Source organism: Penicillium atrosanguineum (genome assembly GCF_028827265.1).
Source record: "Penicillium atrosanguineum strain IBT 20685 chromosome Unknown utg000003l_segment0_segment0, whole genome shotgun sequence".
NCBI lineage: Eukaryota > Fungi > Ascomycota > Eurotiomycetes > Eurotiales > Aspergillaceae > Penicillium > Penicillium atrosanguineum.
Genome location: NW_026623135.1, coordinates 846,805 through 870,213, shown reverse-complemented (window position 1 = coordinate 870,213; position 23,409 = coordinate 846,805). Strand labels below are relative to the sequence as shown.

Below are 23,409 nucleotides of genomic sequence, written 5' to 3'. Positions count from 1 at the left end.
TATATCTTCAAGTATTGGCTCAAGGTAGTGGCTAATTCTGGATGAATTCTTTCAAATGGTCAATTGTAAGCAGGGCTGGATATTCAACCAATTCAATGTCAAAGTAATGACCAAAAAGTAGGTATTACGAGAGAGAATATGCAGATTCGAAGAAATCATTAGCCGCCTGGGCAACGACCTGGTCATGGGATAAGAACGGCTCCGCACGATGTTATCGCGATAAGGAAGATCGACGCTGGGGAAGCGCAAAGAGCCTTCCTTTCCCGCCACGTGAGTCAATTCAATTGAAACAGGGTAAACGGACGAGAGTGGGACGGAGCCAGGCGCATCTGTTACCACATCGAATTATAGCATGGCAATCCACCTGCGTAGACTTACTCAATTCGTCGAAATTCCAGTCTTTGTACTTCGGCGTTTCGTAGGCCGTCCTGTACCGTGATTGGTGCACGCCGCCGAGATCCAATGGTATCAACGCGGGGAGAAGAAGAGCTCTGGAGCTCACCGCGACAGATAACGACAGTTGCCATCGATATAAATCCTCTGCCCCTCCTTTTTTCTTTCACTTCTCTCGTGTCACTTCAGTTGGAAATTGGACTGGAAATTGGGTCATTTGCCTAGACTAGTTCTCGACACGACTGTTCCATCCCCCGCATCTACCCCACCTATTCGTTCTATTGCACTTCATCTTTGAAGTCGCCTCAGCTTCACACAATGGCCTCCGTTCTTCGCAGCAGCACCAAGCTGCGTACTGCCGCTCGCGCCCCGGCTGTTCGTGCTCTCTCGACCACCGCCCGCTTGCGTGCGGCTGAGAAGCCCTTCTTCCCCAATGAGCCTTCCGCTCCCTCCGTCCAGACCGCTATCCCCGGCCCCAAGAACAAGGCGGCTGCCGCGGAGCTTGACGAGGTCTTCGATGTTCGCAGCTTGAACATGCTCGCCGACTATTCCCAGTCCGTCGGTAACTACATTGCCGATCTCGATGGCAACAAGCTTTTGGATGTGTATGCTCAGATCGCCTCTATCCCCGTCGGCTACAACAACCCCCACCTGAAGGAGGCTACCCAGACTCCTGAGATGATCAATGCCTTGATCAACCGTCCTGCTCTGGGTAACTTCCCCTCCGCTGACTGGGCTGAGATCCTGAAAACCGGTGTCTTGAGGGCCGCCCCCAAGGGCCTCAACCAGGTCTTCACTGCCATGGCCGGCTCCGATGCCAACGAGACTGCCTACAAGGCCGCTTTCATGTACTACCGCCAGCTCCAGCGTGGTGGCCCCGAGGTCGAGTTCACCGAGGAGGAACTGCTGTCCACCATGAACAACGAGAGCCCCGGTTCTCCCCAGCTCTCTATCCTCTCCTTCAAGTCTGCCTTCCACGGCCGTCTCTTCGGCTCTCTGTCCACCACCCGCTCCAAGGCTATCCACAAGCTTGATATCCCCGCCTTCGATTGGCCCCAGGCCTCCTTCCCCGCCCTCAAGTACCCCCTTGAGGACCACGTCCAGGAGAACACTGCCGAGGAGAAGCGCTGCCTTGAGGAGGTCGAGCGCCTCATCAAGGAGTACCACAACCCCGTCGCCGCCGTCATGGTTGAGCCTATCCAGTCTGAGGGTGGTGATAACCACGCCTCCCCCGCCTTCTTCCAGGGCCTGCGTGACATCACCAAGCGCACCAACGTCCTCTTCATTGTCGATGAGGTGCAGACCGGTGTTGGTGCCACCGGAAAGTTCTGGGCTCACGACCACTGGAATCTCACCACTCCCCCCGACATGGTCACCTTCTCCAAGAAGGCCCAGACTGCCGGTTACTACTTTGGCAACCCTGCCCTGCGCCCCAACAAGCCCTACCGCCAGTTCAACACCTGGATGGGTGACCCCGCCCGCACTCTGATCTACCGCGGCATCATTGAGGAGGTTGAGCGTCTCGGTCTCGTTGAGAACACTCGTATCACCGGTGACTATCTGTACTCCGGCCTCGAGCGCCTCGCTGCCAAGTACCCCGCCCACTTCCAGAACCTGCGTGGTAAGGGCCAGGGTACCTTCATTGCCTGGGACACCCCCAAGCGTGACGAGTTCCTCGCCAAGGCCAAGACCGTCGGTGTCAACATCGGTGGCAGCGGTGCTGCTGCCATCCGCTTGCGCCCTATGCTGGTCTTCCAGAAGCACCACGCTGATATCCTTCTGGAGAGCATTGAGAAGATCATCAAGCTGCTCTAAATCCAGAATTAGCGACTGGGCTGGCCCTTTCCTATTTGATTTAATAAGCGGATTCCATGTTTGTCCTTGACCTCTAATTTGGGGTTTCTTTCTATATTTCCTTGCTACGAGTGATGCCACTAAAAATGGTCCATGTATATTTCATAGATTTTTCATGTCACTGCCAATTGAATGACTTCACACTTTGTGATTAAAGATTCCATATATTGTATTTTGAAACTCCTCTAGCAGTTGGAACCTCTGCTGTATTGGACCTGTAGTTGAATGCCCGAGAATGAAAAGTAGCGCCATGCTTCCGACCTATAACTCCAAAGAAAACCAGAAAAGTATTGTATCCATCTTTCTCAAGTCCTCAAGCTCGGTGGCGCGGATTCTGTAGGGGTATTCGCCAAGACCGTATGAACAATGGAGGTTGTAGAGGATTGCTGAGGGGGTTGAGAATTCGAGAGTGATCGCTTCATGACTCCTCCTCACCGGTACTTCCGTCGCGCCTATAACAAGAAGAAATTAGAGTCGAAACAACGGGACACTAGGAGCGTGACAAGCAGCACTTACGGAACATATTTGACCCCGGAGTCCTCCAAGCTGTTAATAATGTACTCGGGGAGCTGAAACTGTCAGTCTAAATCCCGAACAACAAGGAATTCAAACTTACTGTTCCCGTCACCTTGGCTGCATATGTTCCAGCAACATAGTTGTCCAACCGCTGCCACCGCGCAACCCAGCTAGCGGCTGGGTCACGAACGGCAATCAAGCCCTCGAAGACCTGCGAGGTGCACTCTTGAATGGCATCGTTATTCCCACGGAGCTGGAGGATGTTTTCGCAGTTCGGACAGCCGTCACGCATGAATTTCTGTAGCAGACAGCGGGTCAGCGGTCAACGATCAAAGCTGAATACGCGATGCCAGCACCGGGAATCAGGAGCTCTCTCACATTATGAAGCTGGACAACAGAGCAGACCATGCAGGCGCGCAGAGTGCGCTGCTGGTTCGAAGGGGCGTAAAAAGACATGGTGGGTGGTGAAAGAGAAAGAGGCGGGCAGCGGTCGAGGGTTCTGGAAGGTTGCCAAGACCCGTTGCGATCGGAGAAAAAAAGAACATCGTCAGGAACGAGCCTTGTTTCGGCCCTGATTTCTTTTCTTTTGCCTATATCTCGTCACTTTCACGCCCGTACCTCATAAGTCCATTGGGATTCTCCTTTTTTGCTTCCCCTGAGCCGGATCTCCTTCTCGGTCATCGCTTCGCGCCCTCCAAACCCTCCGATCGTCACTGTCTCGTGCCCCTCTGCACGCTCCGCCATGGCTTCCGACAAGGAGGCTGCCAACGCCTTCAAGTTGCAGGGCAACAAGGCATTTGCAAACCATGATTGGCCTGCCGCTGTAGACTTCTACAACCAGGCGATCGAGAAATACGACCAAGAACCCTCGTTCTTCTGTAACCGGGCCCAGGTACGTCCAATCCACACGGGCCATCAGCTCTGCTTAAACTCACTTCCATTTCTCTTGGCAGGCTCAGATCAAACTTGAGGCCTATGGCTACGCCGTTGCGGATGCCACTAAGGCGTTAGAATTGGATTCGAACTACGTCAAGGTTAGTCGTTATCGTGGAGTACACCAGCGGACAAGAAAGTGTGGGGGGAAACGGCGCGTGCAGGCACAGGGTCAGTGCTGACTTGAGTCTTGTTTTAGGCTTACTGGAGACGTGCCCTTGCCAACGCCGCCATCCTCGATTCCAAGGCCGCCCTGAGGGATTTCAAGGCCGTCGTCAAGCGCGAACCCGGCAACCAAAATGCGAAACTGAGATTGATCGAATGCGAGAAGCTTGTGCGCCGGATAGAGTTCGAGAAGGCTATCGAGGTTTCCGATCCCCCGTCTGCCTTTGAAGGTCTTGATATCGATGCTATTAAGGTCGAGGATAACTATGACGGTGTGCATCTGGAGAGCGAGATGACCCAGGAGTTTATCGACGATATGATTGAACGCTTTAAGAACGGCAAGAACATCCACCGCAAATATGTATTCCAGATCATCAAAGCTGTTAAGGATCTGGTCTACAATGAGCCGACCATGGTGGAAATTGGTGTGGAGTCTGGCAAGAAGTTGACGGTCTGTGGTGATACACACGGTATGTTTGCTCTCGATATGGATGTGTCCATAGGATACTAACGAAACCAGGCCAATTCTTCGATCTTTTGGAGATCTTCCGTCGTAACGGCAGCCCCTCCGACTCTCACGCCTACCTCTTCAACGGTGACTTCGTGGACCGTGGCTCGTGGTCTTGCGAAATTGCCCTTCTTCTATACGCATACAAGTGGCTGCGGCCCAACGGTCTATTCCTCAACCGCGGTAACCACGAGACCGATGATATGAACAAGGTCTATGGATTTGAGGGAGAGTGTAAGGCTAAGTATAATGAGCGAGTCTTCAAGGTCTTCTCCGAGTCTTTCTCCGCCCTTCCCCTAGCTACATTGATTGGTAGCAAATACCTCGTTCTTCACGGCGGTCTCTTCTCCGACGACAAGATCACATTGGACGATATCCGGAAACTCAACCGTCACAACCAGCGCCAACCTGGCCAGTCGGGTCTGATGATGGAGATGCTCTGGACCGACCCTCAAACCCAGCCTGGACGTGGACCCAGCAAGCGTGGTGTCGGTCTGCAATTCGGCCCCGATATCACCAAGCGATTCTGCGAGAATAACGGCCTGGAGGCTATCATCCGATCCCACGAGGTGCGCATGGAGGGATACGAAGTTGAGCACGATGGTCGCTGTATCACCGTCTTCTCTGCGCCTAAGTATTGTGACTCTACCGAGAACAAGGGTGCTTATATCAATCTTGGACCTGAGCTTAAGCTCCAATACGAGGTGTTTGACGCCGTCCCTCACCCCGATATCAAGCCGATGGTAAGTGAAATTCTCCCCAATCTCAAATGAACCAAACTAACATCCGTTCCAGGCATATGCACAGAACTCGGTTCTCTCGGCGATGTGATGAGTTAGAAATACGAAGGAACGGGCATCTCAAAAGAGCTAGAAAGAACGAATCTACTACTGTATTTACGAGCATCTGAATTCCTATTGTAGCTCCTCGCCGTGTAGATACTCACCGCCTTTAAGCCCCGCGCTTCCCCTCCGGTTTTCTGCTGGTTTTCCCCAACTTTCATCAAACGTCAGAAACACAAGATGGAATTCGATCCGACGACCCGTATGTCTCTAATTCGACCTGGCTACTTGCAAACTGCTGATAACCGCTAGCCCAATACCTCACCTCAGACAGGTCGAGCTTCGCCTCGGTCTCGGCCGACGACCGATGGCCCGTTATCATCGTATGTGATCTCTGCATATGACGCAATCCAATCACTAACAGAGATAGACTGGTGCCATTGATGATTTGCACAGGACTTCCCTTGAGACAAAGGACGATGAGAAGGCAAAGGAGGGCAAGAGCATTATTGAAAAGCTCGCTAAACTGAAGTATGAGCTTCAGCATAACAAGAACCTGACGTAAGTCACCTCGGCTCCTCTTCCATGTACCACGATGGAATTTGAATCTAATTTCTTGACAGCCCCCTTGATGACGATGGATATTCCGATATTGCTTCGTATAATCAGGAGCTAGAGCAGCGGGGAAACCCTAAATGGCACGATGTCCCATGGCTCTACGCCGAATGCTACCTCTGTATGCTAAATCACGAAATCAACTAATACGAGTGACAATCGGGGCTGACTGAAACGATAAATAGATCGCCGCATGGAAACATTCTTTGCACTTTCGAAACACTGGAAGGGATATGACGTGTTTAGTCGCCAGAAAATGTCTACTTTCAAGTCTTCACGCCCGGCCGTTCTGGAGCTCGCTGCTCGGTACCGCGAGTTGGCGCAAGAAGCAGAGTCCGGCAAGGGCTCAGAGGGCAAGTCGGCCGAAGAAATTGAACAGGCAGAGCGTATCCTCTTCTCCGAGATGTGCGAGATCTGCCTCTGGGGCAATGCTACCGATCTGTCGCTCCTGACATCTCTCACCTACGAAGACATCCAGAAGCTTCAGGGCACCGAAGCACGAAAAGCCTCCCAAAGCAACATTCTCGTCAATGATCTCGATGCCGCTTTCGACGTCATGCAAAAGGCCCGCCGCGAGAAGAAGGATGGAGAGCGTCGCGTCGACATCGTCCTGGATAACTCCGGTTTCGAGCTGTTCGTCGACTTGATCCTCGCTGGATACCTGCTGTCAACCGGTCTGGCCACCAGCATCGTCCTCCACCCCAAGCGCCTCCCATGGTTCGTATCCGACGTCACACCTAAGGATTTCGCCGATCTCCTCAATTGCATGGTCGATCCCCAGACATTCTACACTGCACCGGACGACTCGGACAAGACCCATCCCGCTCTCTCAGACAAAGAAGTCACCGATGTGAAGTTCCTCTTCGAGCAGTGGAGCGAACTCCACCAGGACGGCAAGCTGATCATGCGTCCCCACTCGTTCTGGACTACCCAGGGCTGCTACTGGCGCATGCCCCGTGTTGCACCGGAGCTTTTCGAAGATCTGAAGGAGAGCGAGCTCGTTCTGTTCAAGGGTGATCTGAACTACCGCAAGTTGACCAACGATGTAAGTCTCCGCAGTAACGTCAAGTCAATCGACTTCATTTCTGATGATCATATAGGCCCAATGGGACCCCACGACCCCCTTTACGACCGCCATCGGCCCAATGGGCCCCAAGTCTGGTATCCGCGTTATGGCCTTCCGCACTTGCAAAGCCGATGTTGTCGTCGGTCTTCCAGCCGGCGAAGACGAGAAGCTCCGCCAGCTTCCCGATGGTGGCGGCAGCGAGGCTCGCAAGTGGGCCTGGAGCGGCAAGTGGGCTGTCGTGTCCTTCTCTGATGGCAAGGCTTAGAGGAAGTAGGTGATGTTACAAGGTAATCTAATGGTGGTCTCTAATAGCCGGCTACTTTTCGGGGTTTTGTCGTTATGAGTGAGTTTATAGATCAAGATCAAGACCCTGGTATGTGGATCATTTTGAATAGATGGTGGTCAAGAATACAGTCATCTAGTTTAGAGCATACATGGACGTTTGATGTCTCGACTTTCTTAATGAGAATTTGGCAATTTATGATTGTCCCACGAAGGAAAATCCAACAATTCGATTTCTCCATATGTATCCCATCCCATGCTCCGATAATTTAGACAAGATAAACGCTCGAACGAGACCAAAACCTTCAACTCATGTAGCGCCAAATAAAGACGAAAAGATCAGACCTTCACCTCTAGAAATTCTCTTTTCCAAGCAATGCCTTTGACTTTCGACTATCGTGCTTCTGCTTGAGCCTCGATTTAGCTGCAGCCACTCTCTCTGGTGAGAGCATGTCGCTTCTCATATCGGCTAGTCCACGTCGTGTGCCGCGTTCACCGGCGGAAATGGTGTATCCGGCATAGTTGGCCCGTGTAGCAGGTAGGCCCGAAATTGAATCTAAGGTGGACTTGATATGGGGTCGTGAGTGCTGTGCGTTTCCTCCATCCGTGTTGTCGGGGTCACGCAAGTATAGAGAGCGATACGAGCGCTGGCCATCCCGAATGGACTGGTACTTCGTGTGGCTGCGACTGAGGGATTTTACAGGTGCGATGTCCGGCGGTGACGAGGGTGGGATTGCGTCCTGCTCTGTATGCACGCCCTGATGTGGCTTGGGGAGGATCTGGTTCAGATAATGCGTAACCTCGTCATCATCTGCGGCGACATCCCGAACTCTTCTCAGATCCAGAGCGCCTGTCGTCGCACTGCGGGTTTGTCGTCCCTTGGAGCGAGGGCTTGGGCTTGGAGGTGCTTCAATGTCCTCGGTGGCTTCTTCTTCGATCTCTGGGTGGTCTTTGCCTGCAAAGTCGTACACGTGCACCCCCGAATACTCTTTGCGCGGGCTTGAGGAATGGCGTTGCTGGGGACGTAGAGTCGGGCCATGCTCTGTACCGGCAGAACGTAGCTTCAAGAGGTCGATCTGCTTTCGCATTCCACGGCGCTCTTCCTCGAAATCTGTACGCAGCGCCTCCTCTGATGCACGGTGCTCTTGGGAGGCTGACTTCAAACGTTCTCGGTACTCTTGGATCCGTGCTTCCAATTTGGCCTCTCTCTGCTTGAGTTTCGTTTCCTTCTCCTTGCGCCGGCCTTCGTATCTCGACATTTCTTGCTTGACGCGCGCCAGGGTTTGTTTGAGAGAGTGGTTCTCCTTTTTGAGATCTTGCGCTTTCTTTTCTGAGCTTTGCGCGAGGTTTCGAAGTGTGCTAAGGTCTGAGCTTTGCCGCTTCATTTCCTCGATTTGAGCGTTCGCTTGCTTCAGCTCCTGTTGCACTTTACGTAGCTCCGATGAACTGTCTGAATGTTGCTCTTCCTTGGTTGACTCAGTAGCTTGGACCACATCGCATTTGACAACCCCTTGTTGCTCGAGCGACCTGCGCAGAGACGAGACTTGCTGCTTGTACTGGAGCGCCAAGGTAGTCTGCTTGGTGAGATCTTGGATCAATCCTTCCTTGCCAGCCTGAGATCCCTCCCCAGCAATTGCGGCGGCAAGTCGTGAGACCTGGTGCTCCATCTCCACCACCTTCTCCTCTTCCTCTCGCAGCTTGTCTGCCAGCCGCAGAGACTCCGAATCCTTCTTCCGAGCATAAGACTTGGCGACTGACCGATAGTGAATCAGCTTTTTGATTTCTCGGTTAGTCCGAACTCGATAGGCGTCAAATTCCGTCTTCCAGTATTTGCCCGACTCTGAACGTGGCTCATCCAAGTTGAGGGTGATGTCTTCGACTTCATCCTTGGATTGGGATCGTGAGACAGTCTTCGTGTCCGATGTGAAAGCTGTCGCAGACTTGGTCGGTGATTCAGCATTATTGTTCGCGTTATCCCGCGCATCAAGCAGTGTCTGAGTGAGCTTGCTTCGTGGCTTGCCATCAGCTGACCCTGACATCCATTGTGTTGTGATATTGCCCGCAGGATTAGGAGGCGTTTTCGTAACGCGAGCGTCGCGTTTACCTTCGTTATCAACGACACCCTCACCAAAGGAGACAGTCTTGCGTCGGTTCGCGATTGTTCCGGGAGTCACAAGGATACTCTTGGTCGGGGAACCCGAGGGGTTAAAGGTCGCGTCGGGGTCGAGTTTCGGGGCTTCCTTCTTCTCAATAGGGATGGGATTAGTTGTGTCGCTCTTGCTGCGTTGATGACCAGGCGGCTTTGGTTGTGATGCGCGCTTTTCCTCCTCCTCTTCTACAGCGGGTGTTCCAAACAAGGCGCTCTTGAAGGCGCGCATCGCGAACACGGGAGCCGGGGTCTCGGGCGGTTCCAGCACCTTGGAGGTATCTGGGTAAAGGGAAAATAAACATTAGTATAATTCAGCAGCCAGAATGAAAAAAAATAAATAAACCGACCTGCAACATTGCCCTCGTTCCCTTTCATCCAGTCCAACATTGTGGCCGAGGAGAGGTTAAGAGAGGTTTGTTTACAACGCGGGAAGGCAAAAAGGCCGCGCTTATCGATAGCGAACACGAGTACCACGAGACTCCTGTAAGCTGACTCCTGGTCTTCTATCACCAGTCCAAGTCAGGAGACATTTGAAATTCTCTGAGCTCGTGTGATAGAGCTGTATGTACTTTACTTCCTCGGGCTTAACCCTGGAGCACGCCCTGCTTTACGCGCCATCGCATCCACGAGACTTTTTCCTAGTTAAGCTTTTGGGTAGAAAAAGCATGAACTACAATAGCTAAGTCTTTGTTAGCCTTACAAATGCGCCGTGAGATGGATTTTATTGATGCAGAATTGGACTAATTGGAGCCACAATAGGTCGAGTATTTAGAGAAGAGTCGTGCGAAATCGACTCTTTTATTCCCAGAAGAAAAATCCACAGCAGGAATGCTAATACCTGACCAGTCTCACCACGCTCCTTGTAGTGAAGATTGCGCAGTTCGTCTGTGATGTTTGAAAGAGTTGAAAACCTCCTCTCGGATTGCGGAATATCGAGTAGGTTAAATGAGCATTTAAACAACAACGGGTCGCCAAATGTTCATTGGCGTAGCGTGGCGTCCCAACAGCACCTTTCAGATTTCTGACACGCCGCTGGGTAGAGCTAACTTCAAGGCAGTAAGATACCAGATTTTGCTTTTCAGTGTTTAAATTTACACTAACATTGCGACATCAGCAAATGACTTCGTGAATGGTTCAAATGATAGCCTTGTGGGGCTTCGAAGACCTAGACTAGGCTCTTCGGATGATCATTGTCAGCCCTCTCTTCGAAGACCAAGCAGAAATGTATTACTCTCCAACGAGAAGATACGTTATCGTAAGCTAAATTTGAAATTTTAGCCCAACAAATTCGTATTGATCGTTACTTATCGAACAAATACCAAAGCAACTCAATATTGTCCATCCCTACCATTATTTGTCGAATATTCAGTCTGATCTTTATGCGCTGCAGGATTGTAAATTCCCTTTGCGGTGGAATTGTTCGCTAGGTCTAGATGGCCATCGTTGACATGCTAAGACGAGCTCAGGAATCTCAACATGGTGATAGGACTGTCGACGTGAACGGTAGGATCGGATTGCTCTAGGGAATTGCTCTTGACAATCAGTTTACTGCAATAAATGTTGCACACGATCCCGCATCATTGAATCCCTGGAAGTTTTCGGGTCTTTTCTTACACAGTGAGACCTAGCATACAATAGAAATAACGCCAGGCACAACTTGTTGGAAACCAGCGGTCTCTCTGGTAGGCCAAGAATGCCTCATAATGTTAGCTCTATATTGAATATTCTGATACTATTGATTATCTCGCGTGAGGAGATCTTGCGCGAAATGAAACTAGCAAATATTAGAGGCAAATATCTCTTATCTGAACCAGCTCCCAGCACCTTGATTTCTCTCGCCAATATCCAAGGCGACCAATATCCGGCTAACACAGTTATATCCTGCAATCGTTGTAGTAAGCTCAAGAACCTCTTGAGGATTAAAATAGCTCTTCAAGTTTTCGAATACTTCATCCGGCACCTTGATCGCCTTCGTCATAGCATCCGTATAACATATCACGACCCTTAGCTCAGGGCTAAGAGCCGAGGAGAAAGACTCATCTGCAAAGTTTGCTTGAGAATCTTTAATAATCTCCAATGTTTCATCCTTCATCCCACCTTCTTGCAACAAGGGAGCATGTTGTTCCCATTCAAACAAAGCACCATTGACAACTGCGACACGGCAGATTGCCAGCTCGCGAACTATAGTCGACAGGCTTGTTTGAGTTCTGATTGCACCGAAGAATGAGTTCCATCCCTCTGCTATTGGAAAGGAGTGTAAGAGAGCTAGGTCGAGGGGCAGGAGAGGATTCGGTTCTCGCCGTGCTTGAACGTCGGCGAGGATTCGTGCTTCATCTGGTGTGCTGGTTGGGGGAGGATCTTGAACATATGGAAGGCGCATGTCTTCTTGTTTATCGTCCAGAGATTGTATTGAGTTGGAACCGAGTCGGAGCGGATATCGGGGTCTGTTCTCAAGTTAGATAGGGCATAAACACAGAGGCCAATGCTGCAATTGGTCACATACATCGATGCACTACTTCACGCAGACGGGTGTGAATCTATAGAGAATCTGGAAGTGGCTCGAAAGTGAGAACAACAGAGGTGCCTGTTGAAAAAAGAGCAGATGAGCCTAGAGTTTTGCTAGCTGCTAGCCCCATGCAAGTTGCACACCCACCGAATGCCTCATTTGGACAGAGTTCATTTAGTTCCGGTCATATTATACCGAGGCATGGTTACTCTTCGTCACGTATTTTTCAAATGATGCGAACATACTTCATTCTCTATTTATAGCCCTGGTTACCGCCATTTACCAGCATTGGTCAGGAATTAAAATAGACGATTACAACCCATCTAAGAGAAGAAGTGATATTTTAAATTTGTATTCACTGGGAATAGAGCCAAGAGTCATTTCAAGGATTGCTCTTTCTTTTTCATGTCCTAAATCGAGCCTTCGTTTTGTGTATGCAATTTTAAAGGGATCACTAGGATCGGCTGATCGATCGGGCCCAGATCGGACAAGGTGTCAACTTAGGAATAGATCGACATGAAGTTGCAGATGATTGTTTTTGAGAAAGGAAAGGAGTGGGGCCTCTCTGGAAGCCAGAATATTTGCCTAACATTGAAGCGGTGTAACGTAATCCACCGGCGAGTGGGCCACCTCGTCCATTTCCAACAATAGGGACTATTCTAATTAACAAAACGCCTTTCAATCCTAATTATCTCTCTCAACACTTCCTGCACCAAAGCGTAAGCCCTACGCTTCTTGAACCAATAATCCCTCTTTATAAGCAAATTGCTTATTGGACAGACTCTTTTCTTATTTTGCTTGCGATTCCCCTCGCGTAGATCCTTGCTTTCTCTCTCTAAGAAAAGAATGGTTTTCATAGCTCCATTGCACGCCTTATGGTCGTCGATTAATTTTATAGCTAGACAATCGTGAGTGGGTAGCTACGATCGAACCAATTGGCGCTGAAGGATATGCCCTTCCACTTATAATTATCTTCAAAAGCAAACTATACAAAGAAAGCTGGTTTCAATCACACATACGGGGTACCTGAGATCACGTCGCTGCGTCGCGTATAGAGGTAATTTCTCTTTCTTTTTCAAATTACCTGTATTGCAAGTAGGCTGCGCCCTTCCCGGTGCGCGAAATTCTGCTTGGGCCTCTTGCGAATTGATGGCATAGTGGTTAGTAGAAAATAGATGTACGCGGGGAGACGCGAAAAAGAAAGGTGGCCCAGTCGCCCGTGAATCACGTTACATAGGATCTGTGCGAGGTCATATTGAATTATACTCGAAAGAGATGCCTTTGTGAACCTGGAAGATTTTTGATACTAGAAAAAGTGTACCCCAAAATCAGACCCGGAAGTAAGGGTGCGATCTAGACAGGTGGCTGACCAATCCCATGTTGATTGTGACACAAGATCCATATCAACATCCATATCACCGTAGGCTTCGGGGTTTGATAGGTCCCTCTCCTTTGAATCAGACAAGGCATCTTCGTACCACTGGGCAACGACCTTGTCATTGAACACATCATATTCCCAATTAGAAATTTCCATCACTCGTTGCATGAGACGAAGCATACAAAGCTCTGGCATAGTCAAACGCGCGGCCCGATTCCCAAGCTGGTAATTCGGCTCAGATGCGGCCAGGGCTCCATGTGCAAAGACTTGCCCTACCTTCGACTCATAATCAATGGGTATATTTCCAAATCCAGGCACTTGGAGCAGCTCAGGGCGGCGGGGTGACTTAACTCATCCTGTGCTCCGGGAGCCGATCACTTCCCGAGGCGGCAGTTTTACCGTCACTATTATTTCGTTTCAAGATATATATTTCTTATTATATCCTGCCGTATGTCTTTAAATAATATTGATAAGTGGCTTCCGCGTTTTAGATATGCCTGTACCGGTTGCCAAAAGCGCCCGAGCGCCGAGGATTGGGCTCTGCCTCGGCACTTAGGTCTTCAGCGAAAAATAATAATAAAGACATTTCTAAAACCAACAATGACGCTGATATGGGATGATGATCCAGTATAAATAGATGCCAAAGATTGTATGAGTGTGTTGAGAGTCAGAAAAAAGCTTCTATGGCCCCGAGATGGCGGCTCTGTAGAAGCTCGTGTTCGGGTGCATGTGCCTGCGATTCTTACATACTACTACCCCAGGTTCAACCCAGGTTCAGCCATGTCCCTTCCTCCGCCCTGCATTCTCCATCTACATGTCTTTAAAGATGTCTCTCTCCAGGTCGTCTGTACTCCATCTTGTCGCAACAGCAATTGCAACCATATCAATCGGCTTCGGCATCAATGCCATCGTGCGCCCAGACCATGGCCTCACCTTTTTCGCGTTCCAGCCGCCCGCCGATGTAGCACTTCACCGCATGGTCGACAGCTTGATGGCTATTTACGGCATCCGAGACATCTTTATGGGTCTGGTCATTTACGCCACCGCCTACTATGGGACTCGTCAGGCATTGGGCTGGACCTTGATTCTCAACAGCGCGGTGGCCTCTGCCGACGGTGCGGTGTGCTGGACCCATGGCCAGGGCCAATGGGCCCACTGGGGATATGCTCCGCTGATAGCGATGACTGGAATCTTGATTCTCGGCGTGGATCGCTCGTAAGATGAGCGCCTGGTTTCTGTGGAAAAAATTGGAGTTTGATGTCCTGTTGGCAGAGGCTACTGCAGTACCTTTTGACGGAACAGCTCAGCATACCCACATTTAGGCCAAAAGGCATCATGCGCATGGGTTTTTCTGATGATCTTCATATTTGTCGGAAACTTAAGAAAATCTCAAGGAAAGTTACAAGAAAGGCCAGAATTGCCCAATTGTAGAAACAATCTAGTAATAACAGGGAGCATTATCGATAAGTACCTGACCGCCTGTTTCTTCGAAGTTGCCCGCATTCTTCTTTCCCAATTGACTCACTCACTCACTCCACCTCTTTGCTCCCCATGTCGTACAATATCCGGATGTAGGGCGATTTCGCGCCACGCCCCGCGATGTCTCCCAAACAGAGGAAGAACCCCTCCCGCGAGAAAAAGCAGACCTCCTCCACCGAGTCTTCTTTGACATCCCCCACCATACCTACAACAAATTACCGTGAAATCCACCAGACAGAGGCGGAAGCTCTGCAATCGATATATGGTGATGACTATGAAGAAGTCCAGCTGCGGCGATCGGCATGGCAGGTATGTAGAGAAGATGTCTACTTTGTTCGCGCGTGACTAACTTTGGCACCTTAGCAAACTTCCGACGTGACTTTCAAGCTCCACCTCCGAGCTTCCTCGAACCCGGATGTTCGCCTCGTGCTACTTGTCGAGCTGCCTGCAACTTATCCCAAAACGGTTCCGAACATATCACTGGAAAACCTGAACGAATTTCGCGATGGGGCCCGCTCCCGCATACAGGAAATTCTTCGCGCAAAGCCGAAGACGCTACTGGGAAGCGAGATGATCTATGAGCTAGCGGTATCTATCCAGGATGTTTTGGAGGATGTTGCTCAAGCTCGGGAACAGGATAAAGATCTTCCCAGCCTTGAAGAAGAACGAATGGAGCAAAAAGCCGCGGCCATCCAGCGGGCGGAGCTTGAAAAGCAGGAAGAACTACGAAAGCAAGAAGCCGAATATGCGAAGGAAGAGCGCGAACTACAGGAGATGCTCCAAGATAAGCGACGACGCAACAAGGCCCAGTCAAGACGCAAGAGTCGAACCAGCGGGTTCGATTTCAATGACATGGGTGATCTCGTGGAGAACACCTCAGAAGTCATGACATTTGACCCTCCAGTTACGGTCAATGATACCGACGAGCAACCATTGGTATTCCGTGCTGTCTACGGAAAATCTCTGCTGCAACGCAAGCCGGGCAAGACGACCTTCACCGTGAGACCTGTCGTGTCCAAAGACCGATGTAATGTCCCACTCCTTGTTCTCAAGGAAATTAGTCTTAGTGAAAAGGGCTCGAATACCTTCTCATTTAGGGAGCAGATGCGGACTAGCGAAGATAAACTGGAGGGCTTGAGACGGCTTCGACATCCCAATTTGGTGGGATTTGTGGGATTCACGATCATTCCGCCCAAAATCCCCGTGAAATCCCCTGAAAACTCCGGGAAAGTTCGCGCCCTCGTGGAGTTTGCCAATAAGGGTTCACTTTTGGAGATGCTTGATATTGTGGGCACAGTTGCCGTTGAAACACTTCGAGGCTGGATGATTCAGCTTTTAGAGGCGTTGGAGTTTTATCATCGCAATGGATTTGTTCATGGCAATATCCACAGTGGAAGAATTATGCTGTGCAGAACGATATCTGGTGGTACCATTGTTAAACTCCAATCCAATATAGAAGAAGCCCTGCCTGATTCTCCAAGTGGAAGGCATTCACTAACTACGTCCAAATCCCCCTTGTGGCTCCCCCCCAGAGCTGACGCAGGAGAGCGCTCCAACCATGAAGACCGACGTCTGGGATCTCGGTATCGTGTTACTTCAAATGGCCTTTGGAAAAGACGTCCTTCTGAGATATACATCGGCCAACCAACTGATGGTGTCCATGGGACTCTCCCCACCACTTCAAGATTTGCTTCGCGAATTCTTCCGTCCAGACCCGAGAAAGCGCCCAACGGCCTTCCAACTTCAGCCTTCGGAGTTCTTCCGTGTGGATGCGCCACTAATCATGCGTGAACGGTCTTCAAATTCTGTATCTTTGCAGAGACGCCCACGACTGGACTCTTTTGGTGCTATTTCAGCCCTGTCTCGTTACCACCAGGACTTTGATGAGGCTGGTCAGCTGGGTCGTGGTGGCTTCGGCCAGGTCGTGAAAGCTAGGAACAAGCTGGATGGCCGGTTCTATGCTGTTAAGAAGATTTCTCAGACGTCTGCTGCGGCATTGAAAGATACACTATCAGAGATCATGCTACTGTCACGGTTGAATCATCCGTATGTCGTGCGATACTATACTGCCTGGCTCGAAGAGGATTTCAATCACATCGAGTCAGCAGCCATGTCTTCCACTGAGGGGGATCCCTTTGCCAGTCAAGGCCGCCGCGGATTCAGTACCGGCGGCCTTGACTTCATCAGTTCCAGTGGATATCCGAAGATCGAATTTGCCGCCTCGGATAGTGACGATGAAAACGAGGGAACGATATCCAATCGCGATACCGGAGACAACCCCGAAGACTGGGGAACAGGCAGCGCAGAAAATGCCGAGTACAGTCACACAAGATCAAGCTCCTATGGTAGAGCCGTCTTGACTACATTGTATATCCAGATGGAGTATTGCGAAAAGCACGTGAGTTTTCTTAAGTTGAAATGTGTTGTGGATCTCATGATGCTAATTTGGATTTAAGACACTGCGAGATTTGATCAAGAACGGCTTGTACGATGATGTCGATCGATCCTGGCGTCTGTTCCGACAGATTCTCGATGGCCTGAGTCACATCCACGGACATGGCATTATTCATCGAGACTTGAAACCAGATAATATCTTCATTGATGTAGCCAATAACCCTCGAATCGGTGATTTTGGGCTTGCCACCAGTGGGCAATTCACAACAGCGGTACGCTCATCCGCGGCGGCTGACTTTGAGGGAGACTTCACTCGTAGCCTTGGGACAACATACTATGTTGCTCCCGAGATGAAATCTGGTTTCTCGGGTCACTATAATGAGAAAGTTGATGTGAGTAAAGGCTGCCGAGATTTACGCGCTCAATTTTAATGCTGACGCAATATAGATGTATTCCCTCGGTGTAATTCTGTTCGAAATGTGCCACCCACTACCAACAAGCATGGAGCGCGACCAAACACTGCGGGCCATCAGAGAGCCGAACCATATACTCCCGGAAACCTTCCAGCAATCTGAAAAGGTCGTCCAAGGGCAGATTATTGAGTCGCTTCTTAGCCACATCCCCAGTGAACGACCTACTGCCGCCGAACTTCTTTCCAGTGGAAGAATCCCTCTCCAAGTTGAGGAAGAGACTTTCAGACGTGCTATCGTGCACTTACTTTCAGATCCAAACTCGCCAGACTACAAGAAAATCCTGTCTGCGATTTTCTCTCAATCGCCGAAAAAATTTGAGGATCTTGCTTGGGACATGGACTCACATGGAGTGCCCGCAGCAAATGAGCTGCTCATTCAGGGTCTCGTGAGGGAGAAACTGACCTCCATCTTCCGGAGGCACGGCGCAGTAGAGTCGACCAGACAGATGCTGTTCCCACGATCCCAGCACTACTCTGGCGGGGCTGTTCGTCTCTTGGACGCATCGGGCAACCTTCTTCAGTTGCCCTTTGATCTGACAGTCCCAAATGCGCGTGCAATCCCCCGCCAAGATCCTTCTTTGGAAAAGACTTTCGCCTTTGGAACGGTTTATAGGGAGTCTACACATGGAAGTGAGCCTCGTACTCACCGCGAGGTGGATTTTGACATCGTGTCTTACAACACGCTGGATCTAGCACTGAAGGAAGCGGAAGTGATCAAAGTACTTGACGAGATCATCGAAGAATTCCCTCCTCTTCGATCTGCATCAATGTGCTTCCTGATCAATCATTCTGACCTCTTGCAACTGATCATGGAATTCTGTCGCATCACACCTCCCCAGATTCCATTGGTGAAGGAAGTCATTAGCAAACTGAATGTTGGCAAATGGACCATGCAGAAAATTCGAAGTGAACTTCGGTCTCCTGCTATTGGTGTTGCTTCAACCTCTCTGGACGATCTCGCCCGCTTTGATTTCAGAGGTACCTTCAAACAAACCCGATAGTATAAGAGATTCTAACATGTTTGATCTAGATAATCCGAAAGAGACCCAGCGAAGGTTGCAAACCATCATGGAAGGCACTGAGTATGCTGAGCGGATTTCCCCTATATTCGCCCGCTTGAATGTTCTCATGACCTATCTGCAATGCTTTGGTGTGAAGCGAAAGATCTTTGTCAATCCCTTAAGTAGTCTACACGACAAGTTTTACCGAGGCAGTGTCTTGTTCCAGTGCATCTTTGACAGCAAGCGCCGCGATGTCTTCGCCGCAGGTGGTCGATATGATCGTTTGATCCAAGAATTTTCGCCCAAGGTTCTGTCCAACCGACCCCAAGCGCACGCGGTCGGATTCAATCTCAGCTCTGATAGACTTGGCTCGTCTATGAGGGAGCACCTGAACTCCAGAGCTGCACCGAAAGACACTGACACGGGCGCCGAGCTGTACTGGACAACACGCAGGGTAAGTTATATTTCAATGCCACTTTGTTCAAGTCTCATAACATACTAACCAAATCAGTGCGATGTCCTCGTTTCTAGCTTTGACGCAACAGTTCTCCGCACTACTGGAGTCAAGATAATCGAGGATCTCTGGGCGAACGATATCAGCGCAGAGCTTGCCGTTGACGCCTCCTCCCTCGAAGAGCTTATGATCAAGTACCGCGAGCATAACCACAACTGGATCGTGATCGCGAAGCAAGACAGCAAGGAGCGGGGCTATAAAGTCCGGAATCCCCAGCGCAGGGAGGAGTATGATATTCGCAGCTCCGAACTTGTACCTTGGCTTCGATTCGAGGTTCAGGCCCGGCTCCATCGTGAAGGCATGGTGGATCTTCGGCAATCACGCCAATCTGTGCAACAGGATACTCTCTTGTCTAACGAGAAGGCGAATGATGTTCGTATTCTCGTGCCTCAGCACAGGAGCAAAAAGACAAACCGAAGAAACATTGTCGAGTCAGGTACGTTTAGGCAATCCCATTCATCCATTGCAGACCTAATAGAGAATCTAGCTCTTCTTCGCGCGCGTGAGGTCGCCGAGAATGCTCGCAACGGTCCCGTCGCCGCCATTGACACCCGCGACGACGTCCTCGACTCTATTCGCGATACTCGCCTCTCCGATCCCGACAGCTGGCGAACCGTCATCCAAAACGCACCGTTAACAGAACGCAAATACATCAGCCAAGTATACGAACTACTTAGCGACCTCGCCTCGGAAGCCCGCTCCAGCGAAAGCACAGAAAGCTGCACCAACGCATTCATCTACAACTATCGAACCGGCTCATGCGTGTACTACGACCTCGGTCCCGGCGACAGGTAAGAACGGAGTTGGTTTGGCTTCGGTCCACGGGACCAATTGCATGTTCTCATATTGGGCGGAAATTGTGCTTTTTTTTTTTTTGTTCAAACTATCATACATCTCCTCCCTTGTTTGTGCTTAGCGAGTGTTCGGGATGATACCCCGTTTATGAATAACGCCAATGTAACGAAGCTCGTGCATGTGAGGACAGATTCGTCATTTGATGAGGTATCGCTATTTAGTACATTAAGAATCCAAATATCATGTAGTGCCGACTCAGTCGCTGTCATCGTCACTTCCGTAGGCGACTAATGGCCCAGAGGCCTTGGGCGCTGCCTGAGTCGTGATGTTGCCACCCGTGAGTCCCCTCAAAGCTGCCACTGTCGCGCTCGAGAAGATCCCGCTCTCGGGCTCTGATGCAGGTGCAGGTGCAGCTACCGATGTCGTAGACTCGATCATCAACGGCTCCTCGGGCGCCTCAAGCTCACCAGCAGCGGACTTCGAGCTCTCTAGCTGTCGTGTGCGCGCATGCCACACATCATCGGGTACATCATACCCGTCCAACCCAAAGCTACCCTCAATTTTCTTCCTCTTCTTCGCCTCAGGATCACGACCCTCAATCTCAGCCACGAAAGCCGCAGGCAGTGCCCGGCGCACCGCCTCTGCAGCCTGCTCTTCCAAACGACGCGCCTCCCGCTTGTGCGCCATCGGATTCGGGTCAACAGTCGCCCAGCGAACATTGAGTACTTCCTTGAATGGTAGTTAGCAGATGCTTTCTTCGAGAATTGTAGAAAGAGCTATACTCACATTATTGTCCAAGGCCTGTTTAGACATGGCCTCTTTGGCGAATTGCGCATTCGCCTCATTTGAATAAGTCACGAAAGCCACACCTCGTCCCGTTAGCACACGCGTGCGCTCAATCTGTCCCCACTCCGCAAAGTGTCTCGCGACCACCTCTTCAATATCATCGGTGACGTGGATCCGGCCGACATACAACGTGCGGTTCTGGCGGGTGAAGGAACCCACACCACCCATATCGTCGCGGTAATCGGAGTGCTTATCTCGTCCGAAGCAGTCGACGTTCGGGTTGAAGAGGTCGTGTATCGTTGGTAGGCGGTGCAGGTATTCGCACTCGGGGCCTTGGAAGCATGTACCATAGGCAAAGAAGACTGGATGAGCAAATGTTAGTTTCCCTTGTGCTTGAATTGATATCTTGAGATCGAAATAAAAACTTACGGCAGAAGAACGACCCAGTCACTTTATCAGCGCGCGTATAACCACTGTCGCGAGCAATGTTGCAGCGCCCCGGTGCCGGCGTGTTAAGATCCTGCTGATCACCGCGGTCGCCACCAGACCACTTGGCATACCAGACGTTAAAGATTGTACCCGTCTGTGGCGGTGGCTCAGACTTCACAAAAGAAGGGTCAACCTGTGTCCTGGCGGGCCTCTTCTTCCTGCGAATGATTTTTTTGGTCTTCTTGACAACGGCGGTGTCCGCGGCCGGCGCATCGTCCTCGGGACTGTTGGAGATAATTGCCTCTTCGGGCTCAACGACTGTGTCTGCCATGGCTGGGGGTTTGTAGGGAGGTGTCGAGGGCAAAAAGTGAGGTTGAGCTGCGCGGCGAAATGAAGGTGATTACATAAGGCTTGGCGGGTGCGGATTTCGCGACGAACAACCTTTGTGCTGGTCTTGGGATTTCAGATATTCGCGAGTTTCAGGTTCTTGGGCTCCGATTGAAAGGGTGCCAACTTGATTGTATCCGAACTAAGATACTCGGACAAGAGCTGAACGGGACGAATAACGATTTCAGTGAGATCATTGGCGATACGCCTTAACCACCGGCAAGATGGTGAATATCACGGAGAAGATCAAGGAGTATGTCGACCCCGGAGCGATGCATGAATGGATAACTGACTTATCGAATTATAGGATCGAGGATGAGATGCGCCGGACGCAGAGTAAGTTATCTCAAAGCCAGAATTTGCATCACCCCACTAACAAGCCCCGCAGAGAATAAGGCGACAGGTACGAAGTTCTACCAGCAGATCACCATTCACCTACAGAACTAACAGTCCACAGAGCACCATCTTGGTCTATTGAAAGGGTACCGTCTCTACATCCCAGATCCTACATCCAGATAGCTTCGAGAACATCGTGCTAACAGCTTCTCAGAAAACTTGCCCGTCTTCGAGCCCAACTTCTCGAGCCCGTAGGCGGTGCTGGATCAGGTGGCGGCGCCGGTTTCGACGTCAGCAAGAGTGGTGATGCCCGTGTGGCACTTGTCGGTTTCCCCTCCGTTGGAAAGTCTACTTTCCTGTCCAAGATCACCAAGACCAAGAGTGAGGCTGCCTCGTACTCTTTCACCACTTTGACTGCCATTCCCGGTGTCTTGGAGTATGGCGGTGCCGAGATCCAGATTCTGGATTTGCCTGGTATTATCGAAGGTGCTGCCGAGGGTAAGGGTCGTGGTCGTCAGGTTATCTCTGCTGCGAAGGTATGTCTTAGCTCATGTGGAGATTGAAGGGAAGTGGAATCTAATCTTGAATCTAGACCAGTGATCTGGTTCTGATGATCTTGGACGCTACCAAGCGGGCTGAGCAGCGAGCCTTGCTGGAGAATGAATTGGATGCTGTTGGCATTCGCTTGAATAAGGAGCCTCCGTAGGTCATACATCTTCCTTGATGGGAAATATCACTAATATGAATTCAGCAACATTTATCTAAAGATCAAAAAGGCCGGTGGCATGAAGATCGGCTTCCAGACACCACCCAAGTACCTGGACGAGAAGATGCTCTACAACGTGCTGCGTGACTACAAGATTCTCAACTGCGAGGTGTTGGTGCGAGACGAGTTCGGTGAGTCTTTATTGAAGTATACCACAACCTAAGTGACTAATTCTCTGTTCCAGCCACAATCGATGACTTCATCGATGTCATTATGAAAGATCACCGCAAGTACATCCGCTGGTAAGTACCTTCAATGTCACACACACGACTACGTAATGAATGAGCCTAAATTAATAATACGCTAGCTTGTACGTCTACAACAAAATCGACAGCATCAGCCTCGAGTTCTTGGATCAACTTGCCCGCGAGCCGTACACAGCCGTCATGAGTTGTGAACTTGATCTCGGTGTGCAAGAGGTTGTCGAGCGGATCTGGAAGGAGTTGAGACTGATGCGGCTTTATACAAAACGGTATGTCACATTTCCAAGCCGATGTATTGCGTCTTGGGAGTATTCCAGTTGAAATTGGTTATACTAACTATGCGACAGGAAGGGAGATGTGCCCGACTTCAGCGAGGCTCTGATTGTGCGCCAGGATTCTAGCATCGAGGACGTGTGTGACCAGATCCATCGCACGCTCAAGGAAACATTCAAGTACGCCATGGTCTGGGGTGCCAGCGCTCGACACGTGCCCCAGCGCGTGGGATTGTCGCACATGGTAGCAGACGAGGATGTGGTGTCAATCGTGGCAAAATAGAGGGTGTTTTATGTAGGCATTACCATTACATTTACGTGAACAGAGTACTACGAAGTATCAAAATGGAAACTTTGAATGACCTGAATTCCGATATACCAAAAAGAAATATACTATGAACAAGACAAAGACATCAACCCGAATATAT

The 23,409-nt window shown here is 50.4% G+C and overlaps 10 protein-coding genes across 10 annotated transcripts; 6 read left to right on the top strand and 4 right to left on the bottom strand.

The window, feature by feature from the left end:
• Positions 1-711: 711 nt before the first annotated feature.
• gatA (4-aminobutyrate transaminase gatA) lies at positions 712-2,208 on the top strand (the record flags this gene model as incomplete). Its single annotated transcript, XM_056883795.1, has 1 exon — positions 712-2,208. The coding sequence occupies one exon, from the start codon at positions 712-714 to the stop codon at positions 2,206-2,208; it is 1,497 nt and encodes a 498-aa protein (XP_056742073.1).
• Positions 2,209-2,665: 457 nt separating this feature from the next.
• On the bottom strand, positions 2,666-3,219 carry spt4 (transcription elongation factor SPT4; the record flags this gene model as incomplete). The annotated part of the gene is made up of 4 exons (XM_056883794.1): positions 2,666-2,699; positions 2,764-2,816; positions 2,864-3,061; positions 3,142-3,219. The coding sequence occupies 4 exons, from the start codon at positions 3,217-3,219 to the stop codon at positions 2,666-2,668; spliced, it is 363 nt and encodes a 120-aa protein (XP_056742072.1).
• A 286-nt stretch (positions 3,220-3,505) lies between these two features.
• On the top strand, positions 3,506-5,200 carry ppt1 (protein serine/threonine phosphatase PPT1; the record flags this gene model as incomplete). The annotated part of the gene is made up of 5 exons (XM_056883793.1): positions 3,506-3,655; positions 3,717-3,797; positions 3,896-4,331; positions 4,382-5,112; positions 5,165-5,200. The coding sequence occupies 5 exons, from the start codon at positions 3,506-3,508 to the stop codon at positions 5,198-5,200; spliced, it is 1,434 nt and encodes a 477-aa protein (XP_056742071.1).
• Positions 5,201-5,391: 191 nt separating this feature from the next.
• N7443_003736 (damage-control phosphatase ARMT1 family protein) lies at positions 5,392-7,097 on the top strand (the record flags this gene model as incomplete). The annotated part of the gene is made up of 6 exons (XM_056883792.1): positions 5,392-5,413; positions 5,464-5,534; positions 5,582-5,712; positions 5,775-5,887; positions 5,952-6,811; positions 6,867-7,097. The coding sequence occupies 6 exons, from the start codon at positions 5,392-5,394 to the stop codon at positions 7,095-7,097; spliced, it is 1,428 nt and encodes a 475-aa protein (XP_056742070.1).
• Positions 7,098-7,467: 370 nt separating this feature from the next.
• N7443_003735 (uncharacterized protein) lies at positions 7,468-9,650 on the bottom strand (the record flags this gene model as incomplete). Its single annotated transcript, XM_056883791.1, has 2 exons — positions 7,468-9,542; positions 9,611-9,650. 2 exons carry the CDS (start codon positions 9,648-9,650, stop codon positions 7,468-7,470), a joined length of 2,115 nt encoding a protein of 704 aa, XP_056742069.1.
• Positions 9,651-11,064: 1,414 nt separating this feature from the next.
• On the bottom strand, positions 11,065-11,643 carry N7443_003734 (carboxymuconolactone decarboxylase family protein; the record flags this gene model as incomplete). Its single annotated transcript, XM_056883790.1, has 1 exon — positions 11,065-11,643. One exon carries the CDS (start codon positions 11,641-11,643, stop codon positions 11,065-11,067), a length of 579 nt encoding a protein of 192 aa, XP_056742068.1.
• A 2,330-nt stretch (positions 11,644-13,973) lies between these two features.
• N7443_003733 (DUF4267 domain-containing protein) lies at positions 13,974-14,366 on the top strand (the record flags this gene model as incomplete). Its single annotated transcript, XM_056883789.1, has 1 exon — positions 13,974-14,366. The coding sequence occupies one exon, from the start codon at positions 13,974-13,976 to the stop codon at positions 14,364-14,366; it is 393 nt and encodes a 130-aa protein (XP_056742067.1).
• A 380-nt stretch (positions 14,367-14,746) lies between these two features.
• Positions 14,747-19,802, top strand: cpcC (putative protein kinase (Gcn2); the record flags this gene model as incomplete). Its single annotated transcript, XM_056883788.1, has 7 exons — positions 14,747-14,935; positions 14,990-16,032; positions 16,175-17,024; positions 17,083-17,412; positions 17,468-18,470; positions 18,523-18,947; positions 19,005-19,802. The coding sequence occupies 7 exons, from the start codon at positions 14,747-14,749 to the stop codon at positions 19,800-19,802; spliced, it is 4,638 nt and encodes a 1,545-aa protein (XP_056742066.1).
• Positions 19,803-20,057: 255 nt separating this feature from the next.
• Positions 20,058-21,348, bottom strand: cwc2 (active spliceosome conformation promoter CWC2; the record flags this gene model as incomplete). The annotated part of the gene is made up of 3 exons (XM_056883787.1): positions 20,058-20,531; positions 20,589-20,950; positions 21,018-21,348. 3 exons carry the CDS (start codon positions 21,346-21,348, stop codon positions 20,058-20,060), a joined length of 1,167 nt encoding a protein of 388 aa, XP_056742065.1.
• Positions 21,349-21,628: 280 nt separating this feature from the next.
• On the top strand, positions 21,629-23,264 carry N7443_003730 (uncharacterized protein; the record flags this gene model as incomplete). The annotated part of the gene is made up of 9 exons (XM_056883786.1): positions 21,629-21,657; positions 21,712-21,740; positions 21,825-21,886; positions 21,947-22,276; positions 22,333-22,442; positions 22,492-22,637; positions 22,691-22,748; positions 22,814-22,978; positions 23,057-23,264. The coding sequence occupies 9 exons, from the start codon at positions 21,629-21,631 to the stop codon at positions 23,262-23,264; spliced, it is 1,137 nt and encodes a 378-aa protein (XP_056742064.1).
• Between the last annotated feature and the right edge of the window lie 145 nt (positions 23,265-23,409).